Consider the following 15,265-nt stretch of genomic DNA (forward strand, 5'->3'; position numbering starts at 1 on the left):
CACTCTTCACTCTCTCCATGGCAGAGTTATTGATGTGCAATGGAGAGTGGTGGACCTTTCATCTTCACTAATACCCACTACTCATGCACCTGTATCACTTTCTACAATGGCCATTTTAGCCCCTCTCTCCTCATAAACCCCAAATGCTCACAGATGCAGCCTCACCCTGCTGTTTTTCCAGCATTTCCTGCTTATTCTCTCTTCTCATTGATACTGTCAAGGAGGAGGTCTGGAGCCTGAAGACACACACTCAACATTTTAAGAACAGCCTCTATCCCTCAGCCATCAGATTTCTGAATAGATAGTGAACCAACCAACCCATGAACACAACCTCACAATTTTACAAAAAATAAGAGAGAATCTGCAGATGCTGGAAATCTGAGCAACACACACAAAACGCTGGAGGAACTCAGCAGGCCAGGCAGCATCTACAGATAAAAGTACAGTCGAAGTTTTGGTCTGAAACGTTTCAGGAAGGCTATTTCTGCACACATTTTGTACTGCTTAATTAATTCAATTTCTATATATATATTTCTGATAGGAATTCATATTATTTTTTATGTATTGCACTGTACTGCTGTCACTAAACATTAAATTTCACAACATATGTCAGTGATATTAAAACTGACTCTTAAAATATTTTAAGATTTCCAGCATCTTTAATTCATTTGTGTTTCCCCACTCTTCCAACAAACTCTTAGTGTTAGAGATGTACATTTGATCTCTCAATCTACATTGTCATGGCTCTTACACTTTTTCTGTCTACCTGAACAGCACTTTCTCTGTAACTGTCTAGATTCAAGAGTCAAGATTAGACTTAGAACATAGAAGGCACATTACAGGCCCTTCGGCCCACAATGTTGTGCCGACCCTGTAACTTATTCTCGAGATTGCCTAGAATTTCCCTACCGTATAGCCCTCTATTTTTCTAAGCTCCATGTACCTGTCTAAGAGGCTCTTAAAAGACCCTATTGTATCTGCATCCACCACCGCCACTGGCAGCCCATTCCATGCACGCACCACTCACTGTGTGAAAAACTTACCTCGGACATCCCCTCAGTACCTACTTTCAAGTACCTTAAAACTATGCCCCCTCGTGCTAGCCATTTCAGTTCTGGGAAAAAGCCTCTGGCTATCCACATGACCAATGCCCCTTATCATCTTACACACCTAATTTATTTATCACGTACATTGAAACATACAGCAAAATGCATCGTTTACATTAACAACCAATACAATCTGATGGTGTTCTCAGGACGTGTCACAATGCCTCCACGGCAATAAAACACAGCATGTCATATTGTTCTGCCAAAATATGACAAAGCAGACAAAACATCAGCAAAATATACACTTTCTACCCCGACCCCCTCTTCTATTCAGCCCATTGAGTCTGCTCCACCATTCCATCATAGTGGATTTATTCTCCCTCTCAGCTCCATCCTCTTGCCTACTCCCCATACCCTTACTAATCAAGAGCCTATGAACCTCCATTTTAAATGTACCTAATTACTCGGCTTCCAGAACCATCAGTGGCAATGAAATCCGCAAATTCACCACATTCTGGCCAGAGAAATTCTTCCTCATCTCTGTTCTAAATACATGTCCTTGATTTCTCTGGCTATGCCCCCGACCCTAGACTCCCCCACTATTGGAAACGACTTCTCTATATCCACTCTACCTAGGTATTTCAATATTCTCTAGGTTTCAATGAAATCCTTCCTCATTCTTTTAAACTCCAGCGAGTACAGGCCCAGAGCCATAAAATGCACCTCACTCCTGAAAAGGGAGGGTGAGCCGTCAGAAATCGTGGCACATATTGGTACCAATGGCATAGGTAGAAAAAGGGAGGAGGTCCTGAAGAAAGGATGCAGGGAGTTAGGAAGGAAGCTGAGAAGCAGGACCTGAAGGGTAGTAATCTGGGGACTGCTGCTTGTGCCACACGATAGTGAGGACAGGAATAGAATGAGGTGGCAGATAAATGCATGGCAGAAGAATTGGAGTAGGGGGCAGGGATTCAGATTTCTGGACAATTGGAACTCTTCTGGAGCAGGTGGGACCTGTACAAAAGGGATAGGTTGCAGTTGAATCTCAGGGGGATCAATGTTCTTGCGGGCAGGTTTACTAGGGCTGTTGGGAGTGGTTTAAACTAATATGGCACAGGGATGGGAACCAGTATGATGGAGCTGAGGATGAGCCAGCAGACTTACAAGTAGATGATGGATGTAACATGAATGTAAGGAAAGACAAGCCAATGACTGGGTACAAATGCAAGCAGAGCAAAGAGTTAAATTGTACCATAGCGGCAAAATTCAAAAGGGCAAAGAATGCAGGACTGGAGGTGCTGTATTTAAATATGCATAACATTTGGAAGAAAGTGAATGAACTTGTGGTGCAATTAGAGATTGGTCGCTATGACACTGTGAGCATCACTGAGTCGAGAACAGAAGTTTCCTATGGTGGGGGTATCCAGACATAGAGCGCACATCCTCAAAATTGAGGGGAAACCTTTTAGAACAGAGGTAAGGAGGAATTTTTTTTAGCCAGGGTGTAGTAAGTCCATTGAATGCTCTGCTACAGACAGCAGTGGAGGCGAAGTCCATTGACAGTTTCCTGATCAGTCAAGCATCAAAAGATATGCGAGAAGGCAGGTGTACGGGGTTGAGTGGAATCTGGGATCAGCCATGATGGAATGGCGGAGCAGACTCAATGGGCTGAATGGCCTAATTGTGCTCCTACGTCTTACAGTCTTGCGTTAACCCATTCATTCCCAGGAACATTATCGAGATCCTCCTCGAAAGCGTCTCCAATGCAGGTTCTCCCAAGAGTACTTTCTGTAGACAAACCTCTTTTGTCAATACATAGCCACCCTTTTTCCTTGAGCACTTTTGTCATTTTATCGTTTTGATTGATCAAGAGATGCAGCATAATAGCAGGCTCTTTCAGCCCAACAGCCTGTGCCACCCATGTGACCAATTCACCTAACAACAGAACATCTTTGGAATGTGGGAGGAAACTGTAGCATGTGGAGGAAAATGATGCAGTCATGGGGAGAAGGTACAAACTCCTTACAGACAGCAGCGGGAATTGAACTTGGGTCGCTGGTGGCATAGTAGTGTTATGCTAATCACTACACTACCACGTCACCCCATTTTCCAAGCCATTACTCAGTTTTTTCCTCTCTATTCATTCCTTCTGTCCTGCTTCCTTTGCATCTTTCACTTTTCTCAGTTCCAGTGAAGGGCCATCGACCAGAAACATTACACCATTTTCTCTTTCCACACAGGTGGAATCTGATGTTACTTGCATCACAACCTCTCTCGTTTATATCTGCATTTATTCTTACCTGCTGACAGATGGTCCTGAGCACAAACCTGGCGTACTCGCTCAGGTTGGCTGTTTCTATAGAAACAGTGCGCCGGATTGACTTGGAGTTTTTGTCCGAGCTCAGAACCTCGTCGTCAGTGATGTCATCGTGGATGCTGATGGGGGCCAGAAAGCCACTCACACCAAAGTCATCAGTGTTGGAAGCGCTGACACTATTATTGCCCAATTCTGCATCGCCTGGACAAAAAAACAAAACAATTTTTGGTAGTGTAGATCACACACTGTAACTTCAGGCATGTTAACCCGTAAACTCCTCTGAGCCAGCAAGGTCACTGAAACCTCATTCAAACAAGCCCGCAAGAGGAGTCAATGTAATACATACAAAATGCTGGAGGAAGTCAGCAGACCAGGCAGTGTCTATGAAAAGAAATAACCAGCTGACAGTTCAGGCTGAGACCCTTCATCAGGACTGAGGGAAGAAGCCAGAATAAGAGGGTGGGAGGAGGGGAAAGGAATATAAGCTGGAAGCTAGGTGAGGGGGAAGATAAGTGGTTGGGGAAAGGGAAGGTTAAGTGAGAAGCTGGGAACTGATAGGTGGAAAAGGTAAAGTGCTGAAGAAGAAGGAATCTGATAGGACAGAAGAGTGGACCATGGGAGAAAGGGAAGGAGAAGGGGCACCAGAGGGAAGTGATTGGCATGTGAGGAAAAGATAAGAGGTAAGAGGGGATCCAAAGTTGGGAATGAAAGAAGAGGGAAGGGAAGGGGGTAAAAATACCAGAAGTTAGGGAAATCATTGCTCGTGCCATTTGGTTGGAGGATACCCAGACAGACTGACTAACTAACTAACTAACTAACTAAATAAGTGAGGTGTTGTTCCTCCAAAATGAGATTGGTCCATCACCTGAGGGTGCCTCACTCTCCCCTTCCTGCCATGGACTTCTACAACACTTCATCCTCCAACGGATATTGCCTCTGGGTAGCCTCCAACCTGCTGGTTCATCCAGCATTTTGTATGTGTTATTCTGTATTTCCAGCATCGGCAAAATCTCTTGTGTTTATAGTTAACGACTATTGGCAAAATGTTGCCATGTGAGGGAAACGCTGGACCTAATACAATGATTGCGAGATTCAATCATGCATCATTCCAACTACGTATGGCCAGTAACTTCGAACAAGAATAAACATTTTTCTCGATTCCTTCAGCAATGGTCTTAAGCAATGTATTAAAAGCTAACCCATCCAACGGACAGGCAAAAGGAGGATTAGAACCGAAATGGCCTGCCTCAATTCCATGCTTTTCGCCAAGTAAGAGTCATGGACAGATAAACCACAGAATCAGAACGTTGAGTCCACACTGATCATCCAGCATCAATTCTACACACAATCCCATTTTATTTTAAGTTATTTTATTTAGAGCTACAGCACAGAACAGGCCCTTCCAGCACAATGAGCCACATCACCCAGCAACCCACCTATTCAACTCCAGTCTATTAGCACAATTTACAATGACCAATTAACCTACAAATCGTTATGTCTTTGGACTGTGGGAGGAAACTGCAGCACCTGGAAGAAACCCATGCTCATGGAACGAACAGACAAACTTTTTGCAGAGGATGCCGGAATTGAACTGCAAACTATACCACCCTGAGCTGTAGTAGCTTCACACCACCTGTTACGCTACTGGGTTAGCATAACGCAATTACAACTACCAGCGACCCGGGTTCAATTCCCACCATTGTCTACAGAGAGTTGGTACGTTCTCCCCGTGACTGCATGGGTTTCCTCAGGGTGCTCCAGTTTCGTCCCACACTCCAAAGACATCCCGGTTAGTCAGTTAATAGGGCACATGGGTACAAATAGGAGGTGCAGCGCCGTTGGGCCAGAAGCGTCCGTTACTGTGCCGTACCTCGAAATTAAATGTGATTTTATTCAGCTACGCTCTAGGAATAACTTAGAGCAGCCAAATACCCCACCAACTCAGATACGTCTAGGACATAGGAGCAGTTAGAATAAACCCACAGCAACAAGCCTATACAGTTGACACCGGAGGCCAGGATCGAACCCAAGTCACTGCAGCTGCTCAGCAGCAGCTCTACCAACTACATCACTGGCAAGAAAATTAGCTGTAATTGACCGGAACTTTCTTTGTACCTTTTCAAATTTCATAGTCATAAGGTACTGCCGCACAGAAATGCGCCCTTTGGTCCATCTAGTCCATGCTGAACAATTATTCAGCCTAGTCCCATCAACATACACTGGGAGCATACCCCACCCATCAATGTACTGATCCAAATTTCTCTTCACTGTTGAAATCGAACCTGCATCCTTCACTTCTGCTCATTCTCCTCGAAGCAAAGAAGTTACCCCTCACGTTCCCCTTAAGTATTTCACCCTTAACCCATGACCTCTACTCTGGTCTCACACAAACTCTGTGGAAAATGCCTACTTGCATCTACCACATCTATACCTCTCATAATTTTGTATACCTCTATCAAATCTCCACTCATTGTCCTATGCTCTAGGGAATAAAGTCCTAATCTATTTAACGTTTCCCAATAACTCAGTTCCTCAAGTCCCTGCAACCTCCTTGTAAGATTTCTCCACTCTCTTTGAATCTCATTGATACTTTCCTGTAGGCAGGTGACCAGAAGTGCACACAATTCTCCAAATTAGGCCTCACCAAGGTCTTAGACAACTCTAACATAACATCTCAACTTCCATACTCAATACTTAGATTTATGAAGGCCATTTTGATGAAACATCTTTTTATGACTCTATCTATCTTCTACAAGCTGTGAAATGTCTTCCAGTGAAAGTATCTTACCCAACATCAGAATAGCTTTTAGAACTGCAAACACAGCTCCCACTTCTATACTGTTGTGTGCTGCAGCTAAAAGGTGCCGGTCGCAGGATGAGCGGATTCCAGGGGTGGATTTACCTGCAGAACAAAGACATTTATTGCCAGAACTGCAGCAATATTAAAATTACACCAACATATTTGCTGTAAATTTTGCCGGATTTAGAGGAGCAAATTTGAAGAGAGGTTGCAGGCTGTTGCAAGAAACATAAGGCTGTGATATTAGGTGATTTTTTAAACTTTTCACATATTGACTGGGACTCCCATACTGTAAAAGGGCTGGATGGGATGGAGTTTGTCAAATGTGTTCAGAAAGTTTCCTTAATCAGTACACAGAAGCCCCAGCTAGAGTGATACTAGATTTCTTATTAGGGAATGAGACAGGGCAGATGACAGAAGTTTCTGTTGGGGGACACTTTGCATCCACTGATCATAATGCCAATAGTTTCAAGGTGATTATCGAAAGGATGGGTCTAGTCCTCAAGTTGAGATTCTAAATTGGAAAAAAGACCAAATTTGATGGTATCAGAAAGGATCCAGCAAATGTGGAGTGGGACAGGTTATTTTCTGGCAAAGTTATACTTGATAAATTGGAGGCCTTCAAAAGTAAAATGTTTAGAATACAGAGTTTGCATGTTCCTGTTAGAATAAGAGGTAAAGATAACAGGTTTATAGAACCTTGCTTTTCAAGAGGTATTGAGGCCCTGCTTAAGAAAAAGGTGCACAGCAGCTATCGACAGGAAGGAACAAATGAGGCATTTGAAGAGAATAAGAAATGTAAGAGAATATTTAAGAAGGAAATCAGGAATGTTAAGAGAAGACATGAAGTTGCACTAGCAGACAAGGTGAAGGAGAATCCAAAGGGCTGCTACAGAAATATTAAGAGCATAAGGATAGCAAGGGACAAAACTGATCCTCTGGAAGATCAGAGTGGTAATATATGCATGGAGCCATAGAGCCAAAGAACCATAGAAACTACAGCACAGAAACAGGCCCTTTGGCCCTTCTTGGCTGTGCCGAACCATTTTCTGCCTAGTCCCACTGACCTGTACACGGACCATATCCCTCCATACACCTCCCATCCATGTATCTGTCCCATTTATTCTTAAATGTTAAAAAAGAACCCGCATTTACCACCTCGTCTGGCAGCTCATTCCATACTCCCGCCACTCTCTGTGTGAAGAAGCCCCTCCTAATGTTCCCTTTAAACTTTTCCCCCCTCACCCTTAACCCATGTCCTCTGGTTTTTTTCTCCCCTTGCCTCAGTGGAAAAAGCCTGCTTGCATTCACTCTATTTATACCCATCATAATTTTATATACCTCTATCAAATCTCCCCTCATTCTTCTACACTCCAGGGAATAAAGTCCTAACCTATTCAACCTTTCTCTGTAACTGAGTTTCTCAAGTCCCGGCAACATCCTTGTAAACCTTCTCTGCACTCTTTCAACCTTATTAATATCCTTCCTGTAATTTGGTGACCAAAACTGAACACAATACTCCAGATTCGGCCTCACCAATGCCTTATACAACCTCATCATAACATTCCAGCTCTTATACTCAATACTTCGATTAATAAAGGCCAATGTACCAAAAGCTCTCTTTACGACCCTATCTACCTGTGATGATACTTTTAGGGAGTTTTGTATCTGTATTCCCAGATCCCTCTGTTCCACTGCACTCCTCAGTGCCTTACCATTAACCCTGTATGTTCTACGTTGGTTTGTCCTTCCAACGTGCAATACCTCACACTTGTCAGTATTAAGCTCCATCTGCCATTTTTCAGCCCATTTTTCCAGCTGGTCCAAGTCCCTCTGCAGGCTCTGAAAACCTTCCTCACTGTCTACTACACCTCCAGTCTTTGTATCATCAGCAAAAAGAGATTGGGGAGATTTCAATGGATTTTTTGGGGGAGACGGACATAGAATCTGTAGATGTGAGCAAATACAGCAGCGAGGTGATAGACCCTCCACAGATTACAGAGGAGGAGGTGTTTGCTGCCTTGAGGCAAATCAGGGTGGATAAATCCCCAGGGCCTTACAAAGTGTTCCCTTGGACCCTATAGGATGCTAGTGCAGATACCTAAAACATCCTCAGTCATGGTTAAAGTGTCAGAGGATGGAGGATGGCTAATGTTTAATAAAAGCTCTAAGAATAAGCCAGGAAATTATTGACCAGTGAGTCTGATATCACTAGTGAGGAAGTTATTGGAAGGCATCCTAGGGGACTGGGTATGTAGTACTTAGATAGATGGGGACTGATTAGGGATAGTCAACATGGCTTTGTGTGTGGTAAGTTGTGTCCAACCAATCTTACAGAGGTTTTCTAGGGAGTTACCAAAGCCAAGGCAGTGGATGTTGTTGATATGGACTTTAGCAAGGCCTTTGATAAGGTCCTGCATGGGAGGTTGGTCAAGAAGATTCAGTTGTTTGGCAATTGAGATGAGGTAGTAAATTGGATTAGACATTGGCTTAGCAGGAGAAGCCAATGAGTGGTTGGAGATGGTTGCCTCTCTGACTGGAGGCCTGTGACTGGTGGTGCCTCACAGAAATTGTTGCTGGGTCCATTGTTGTTTGTCATCTATATCAATGATCTGGATGATATCGTGGTAAACTGGATCAGAAAATTTGTGGTTTAAAAAAGGTATACAAACCTATGAGGGGTAAAGATAGGGTAAATACAAGCAGGCTTTTCCCACTGAGGCTGAGTGAGACTACAACTAGAGGCCATGGGTTAAGGGTAAACAGTTAAATGTTTAAGGAGAACATGAGGGGGAACATCTTCACTCAGAAGGTGCTGAGAGTGCGGAACCAGTGCAAGTGGTGGATATGGGTTCGATTTCAACACAAGAAAAATGTGTATAGGTAGATGGATGAGGATTATGGAGGGCTATGGTCTGGGTGCGAGTCAATGGGACTAGGCAGATTAATAGTTCAGCACAGACTAGACAGGCTGAAGGGCCTGTTCCTGTGCTGTAGTGTTCTTTGACTCCATGACTCTATGTCTCTGCAGGGGACCCTCTTGTTACAGGGGGTGGGTTTTACTACTAGAAGATGAGCCGTATTCTGAAGTTCTGTAACATTAAGCTGGGTCATTGTTAAGAAAAACAATTTGAAAAAAATATTTTTCATGGTGATTTAAGAGTATTTCAAATGTTTGGGTAGAGATAATTGAATTCCATAAAGGCACATTTCAGCTGTAATGTGTGACTGTCCCGTATTCTAGAGGTCATGGGGAGAAGGCAAGAAAATAGGGGTGTGAGGGAAAATAAATCAGCATTTTCCTCCAATGCCTTATGCTCTTATGATAACTGGAGGCTGCCTCTGCAAATGTCTTTGGACTTACAATCTGTACAGAGAGGAAAATGTGTTTTACCTTTTGTACTTTTATAAGTGGCAGCTTAAAGCTGGATCATTTGAGGACTAAAAAGTTCTGTGGTGTTTGGTACCTTCCCCAACAACTCCCAGATGTCTTGCTCGCACATTACATTCTTCTTAGATGGGTTCATCATGATCAACGGCTGGAAACCAGCTTCGAAGATCTTTGGCCAGATTTATCCTTCACAGAAGGCCTGAAAAACTGTTTTCTGAAACATGTGGCACTTGGGGAATGATGTTATCCCGTATGTGAAATTGGGTAGAGATTGCATCAACAGGCAAGAGTCAGGCATTGGATCACATTGTCAGCAAATTAATTGTTATCACGTTTCACTCTAAATGCAGCCAATTTTAGGATAAGTGTGTTGTGCAATAATATTTTAAGTTCAAAGTGCATTTATTATTAAAGTATGTATACATGATACAGCCTTGAGAATCATCTCCTAACAGGCAGCCACAAAGAAACCCAGAAGAACTCATTAAAAAATGACCGTCAAACACCCAATGTGCAGAAAAATAAACAAATCATCCAAACAATAAACGCAAGCAAATAGTGTTCTGAACCGAAGTCCATAAAGAGAGTCTGTCCACAGGCCCTTTGTTCAGCACGGAACTGAGTAAACCTCACGGAGAAGCAAGCTGAACCAGACTTTACTTCACCTCCCGCCCCGACGCGCCGACCTTTTCAATCCGGCCTGGCGCTTAAATTGTTGTCCAAACATTGGGTACTGTTGGTTCAATAAGCTCTGGGCTCTGAACCCCACTACCTCGATTCAGCCTGTATCCAGCCTTTGCAATTTGGCTCGGCACTTAAATCGTCATTCAAACATCGGGTTCTGATGACCAAGGCAATATATATTAATTTTGGAAAGTACTGTTAAAACAGCAAAATGCCAATTCCAGCCAAATGCTGTACTATGACAGTTTTCATAAAACCCGCTTTCAGGTCAATCCTTCATCCTTGAGATTGATTACTGATCATACCTGTACTGATCCAGTGTTTTAATGCACAGGATCAAAAAGGCTACAGAGGGCTGTAGACTCAGAATACTCCATCATGGAGTCTGCCCACCCTCTAGGACATCTTCAAGTAGGTTGCATCCATCATTAACGACCCTCAATCATCTGGGACAAGCCCTTTTCTGATTACTACCATCAGAGAAGAGATATGGGAGTCTGAGGATGCACACTCAACATTTTAGGAACAGCTTCTCCCCCTCCACCGTCAGATTCCTGAACGGCGTATGTCAATGATTGGAGTATGGGATTAATGGATTTGTGGCTAAATTTGCCGATGGTACAAAGATAGGTGGAGGAGTGAGTAGTGTTGAGGAAACAGAGAGCCTGCACAGAGACTTTGATAGTTTAGGGGAATGGGCAAAGAAGTGGCAAATGAAATACAATATTGAAAAGTGTATGGTCATGCACATTGGTGGAGGAAGTAAACGGGCACACTATTATTTAGATGGGGAGAGAAAATGCAGAGATGTGCAGGATACCCTAAAGGTTAACCTCCAGGTTGAGTCGGTAGTGAAGAAGATGAACGCAATGTTGGCATTCATTTCTAGAGGTATAGAATATGAGAGCAAGGATGTTATGTTGAGGATCTATAAGGCATTCATGAGACCACACTTGGAGTATTGCATGCAGTTTTGGGCTCCTTATTTTAGAAAAGATATACTGACATTGGAGAGGTTTCAGAGAAGATTCACGAAAATGATTCCAGGAATGAAAGGGTTACTGTATGAGGAACGTCTGGCAGCTCTTGGACTGTGTTCCCTGGAGTTCAGGAGAATGAGGGGGAATCTCATAGAAGCATTCCGAATGTTAAAAGGCCTGAACAGATTAGATATGGCAAACTTAGTTCCCATGGTAGGGGAGTCTAGGATAAGAGGCATGACTTCAGAATTTAAGGACGTCCATTTAGAACACAGAAGCAGAGAAATTACTTTAGTCAGAGGGTGGTAAATCTGTGGAATTTGCTGCCACAAGCCGCTGTGGAGGCTAAGTCATTGGGTGTATTTAAGGCAGAAATAGATAGGTTCTTGATTAGCCAGGGCATCAAAGGGTATGGGGAGAAGGCAAGGGAGTGAGGATGACTGGAAGAATTAGATCAGCCCATGATTGAATGGTGGAGCAGACTCGATGGGCCGAATGGCCTACTTCTGCTCCTATATCTTATGGTCTTAACCCATGAACACTACCTCACCATTCCTCTTTTGCATTAATTATGTCTTGCTGCAACTTATGGTAATTTTTTATGTCTTGCACTGTACTTCTGCCATAAAACAACAAATTTCGCGACATACATCAGGAACAATAAACCTGAATGATTCTCCCTGCACCATTGGAGAGAGGAAAACTTAAATGAGCTCAAACAATCTTTATGCAATCCTTACACAGTTGCCAACAAAGGTGATAACAGCCTGCAGCTGTCCCTTCATTTTAAGCTGGAGGTATATACTTCTTCAAGACTGGGTTGAAATCCTGGAACTCCCTTTCCTAATGCTCTTTGGCAGCACCTGTAGTGGCTCATGTTGGCAGTGACCCAGCAACTTCGAGCCAGCAATTAGGGATGAACATGAAGTGCTAGCCTTGATAGTAATGCTCACATCACGTTAGACAATCGGACCAGAAGGTACGGGAACAGTATGAGGATATTCAGCCATTGAGTCTGCTCCGCAGGTTCATCAGAGACATTTTTTTAGATTTAAATTGAGATTTATTTGTTTATTTATCACATGTACATCAAAACATACAGCAAAATGTGCCATTTGCGTTAACAACCACCACACTCTGATGACGTGCTAGGGGCAGCTCACAAGTGCCGGCACACATTCTAGCGCCAATAAAGCCTGCCCATAGGCCCACCATGTTCAGCAGGACAACACACAGCCACCACATAACGAGCAGCACCAGCAAAACAAACTCCTTCCCATTCTCCTCCACCCCTAATGCACACACATGGACAGGCCAGCAACCCTAAGAAAGGCCAACCCAGGACATCTGACTTTTATGGCACTGGACACACAGACACACAGCCTCCAGCCTTCTGCTTTGCCAACCTGGGGACTTCAACCTCCCAGCTTGCTGGCTTCAGGGCTTCGATCCCAGGACTCGCCAATCATGGGCATCTGATCTCAGAACCTGCTGAATGATCCAGAGCCTCCATTCAACACCATTCTCTCACCTTCTCCCCATAACCCACTTTCCAATCAAGAGCCTATTGATGTCTGCCTTAAATTTGCCCAGTGGCTTGGCCTGCACAGCTCTCTGTGCCAATAAGCTTCAAATTCATCTTGTCTCTACCTGAGGAAGTGTCTCTTCATCTCAGTTTAAGACCATAAGATCAGAAGAATTAGGGCATTCAGTAAATCGAGTCTGATCTACCAATCCATTATGGCTGATTCATTCTCCTGCCTTCTCCCCTTAATCTTTACCATCCTTAGTGATCAATAACCCATCAACCTCTGCTTTAAATGTCCTCAATGACTTGGCCTCCACAGCCATTTATGGCAATGAATTCCACAGATTCCCCCTCTGGCTAAAGAAATTCCTCCTCATCTCTGTACTAAATGGATTTCCCTCTATTCTGACGCTGTGCTCTTTGGTCATAGACTCTCCCACTATGGTAAACACCCTCTCCACATCAACTCTATCTAGGCCTTTCAATATTTGATAGGTTTCAATGAGATACCACTCATTCTTCTAAACTCCAGTGAGTACAGGCCCAGAGCCATCAAACACTCCACATACTTCAACCCTTTCATTCCTGGAACCATTCTCATGAATCTCTTCTGGTCCCTCTCCAATGCCAGCACATACTTTCTTAGAAAAGGTACCCAAAACTGTTTACAATACTTGAAAGTACAATCTGACCATTAACCTCAGCCTCAGTATTGCATCCATGCTCTTATATTCTAGCCATCTTGAGATTAATGCTAACATAGCATTTGCATTTCTTACTACTGATTCAACCTGCAAGTTAATCTTTAGGGAATCCTGCACCACTGATTTTTGACTTTTCTGCCTGCTTAGAAATAGTTTATGCCTTTATTCCTTCTACAAAGTACATGACCATACTCTTCCCTACACCACATTCCATCTGCCATTTCTTAGCCTATTCTCCCAATCTAAGTCCTTCTGCAGACTCCTAAGCCATATTTTTATTCTGAGGCTGTAACTTCAGATCCTAGATTCTTCTACTATCTCCAATTTAGCTTAGCCTTTCAGTATCTTGTAGGTTTCAATCAGATTTCCCTCCTTCATAAGCACAGAATATTTTCCACTTGGGACTAGGGAGTTTTTGTGCAGGATTCCCTAAATATAGATTTGCAGGTTGAATCTGAAGGCAAATGCTATGTTAGCATTCATTTTGAGAGGATATAAAAGCAATGCTGATGCATTGGCTGGACCACATTTGTAGTATTGTGAGCAGATTGGTTCCTTAAAAGATGTGCTGGCACTGGAGAGAGTCTAGAGGAGAATCACGAGAATGATTCTGGGAGTGAAAAGGTTAACGTATGAGGAGTGTATGATGCTTCTGAGCCTGTACTTGCCGGAGTTTAGAAGAATGAGGGAGATCTCACTAAAACCTATTGAGTATTGAAAGGCCAAGATAGAGTGGATGTGGAGAGGATGCTTCCTATAGTGCTGGGAGTCTAAGACCAGAGGTCACAACCTCACAATAGAGCGGTGTCCATTTAGAACAGAGAGTAGCGAATCCATGGAATTCATTGCCACAAGCAGTTGTGGAGGCCAAATCATTTAAAGCAGAAGTTGATAAGTTCGTGATTAGTCGGGGCGTCAAAGGTTATGGGAGAAAGCACGAGAATGGGATTGAGAGGGATAACAAGTCAACCATGATCGAATGGCGGAGAAGACTCGAAGGGCCAATTGCTTAATTCTACTCCTTTATCTTATGGTCCTATTATCTTCATTCTTCTGAACATCATCTACAACAGGCTGGGAGACATCAAATGTTCCATTAATTAATAATAGATAATGAAGGAGTAATCAGCTAACCTCTGACTTAGGGACAAGGGCAGAGAGTACAGTAAATAATACCCACATTTAACAGAAATATCTTTGTTTGTTTATTCCCTCTCCTAGTTGTCCAAAATGGGAAGTGCAAATTCAGGTTACTTTTTTTCTTGTGTTCTACCTAACTTTTCAGATCAATTGAAAACTATTCAATGAAATGCAGAACTGTAACTACCAGGTGGAAGGTCACACATGTCATTTAATTCTGGAGACCATGCAGCAGTAATGTGGTCACACCCAAGTGGTGTAGGAATTAGAGTCGGGAAGGAAGTACAGGAAGCTTAGGCTGGACACCACCAGGTTTAGAACAACTGTTACCCTTCAACACCATCAGGTTCCTGAACCAGTGTGGACAACTCCACTCACCTCAGCGCTGAACTGATTTCACAACCTATGCACTCACTTTCAAGTTCAAGTTTATCGTCATTCAGCTGTGCACGTGCACACAGCAAAATAAAAGAACGTTCCTCTAGGACCAAGGTGAAAACTGCAGCATGTACGGTAATGTAATTGGTGGAAATGTACATAATTCACCACTGCCAACATTGAATTGGGGTTCACTTTAAGCGGCTGCTCTGATGTGATGACACAATTACGTGAAGTTCGGTTACTGCGATATGCGTTCAGGTTTTGAAGTACAATAAATGAGTTATTACGGTTTTTCTT

The 15,265-nt window shown here is 43.2% G+C and overlaps 1 protein-coding gene across 4 annotated transcripts in view; it reads right to left on the minus strand.

Moving 5' to 3' along the window:
• The window catches only part of LOC140196181 (mediator of RNA polymerase II transcription subunit 12-like protein), a 720,072-nt gene that overhangs the window by 150,413 nt on the left and 554,394 nt on the right, over nucleotides 1-15,265 (minus strand). For all 4 annotated transcript variants that reach the window (XM_072254957.1, XM_072254955.1, XM_072254956.1 and 1 more), the window contains exons 26-27: nucleotides 6,149-6,262; nucleotides 3,344-3,561 (exon numbers count right to left, since the gene is read on the minus strand). In XM_072254957.1, coding sequence (XP_072111058.1) covers nucleotides 3,344-3,561; nucleotides 6,149-6,262 — 332 coding nt within the window. The remainder of the gene's footprint in view (nucleotides 1-3,343; nucleotides 3,562-6,148; nucleotides 6,263-15,265) is intronic.

The sequence above is a fragment of the Mobula birostris genome, chromosome 4 (genome assembly GCF_030028105.1).
Source record: "Mobula birostris isolate sMobBir1 chromosome 4, sMobBir1.hap1, whole genome shotgun sequence".
NCBI lineage: Eukaryota > Metazoa > Chordata > Chondrichthyes > Myliobatiformes > Myliobatidae > Mobula > Mobula birostris.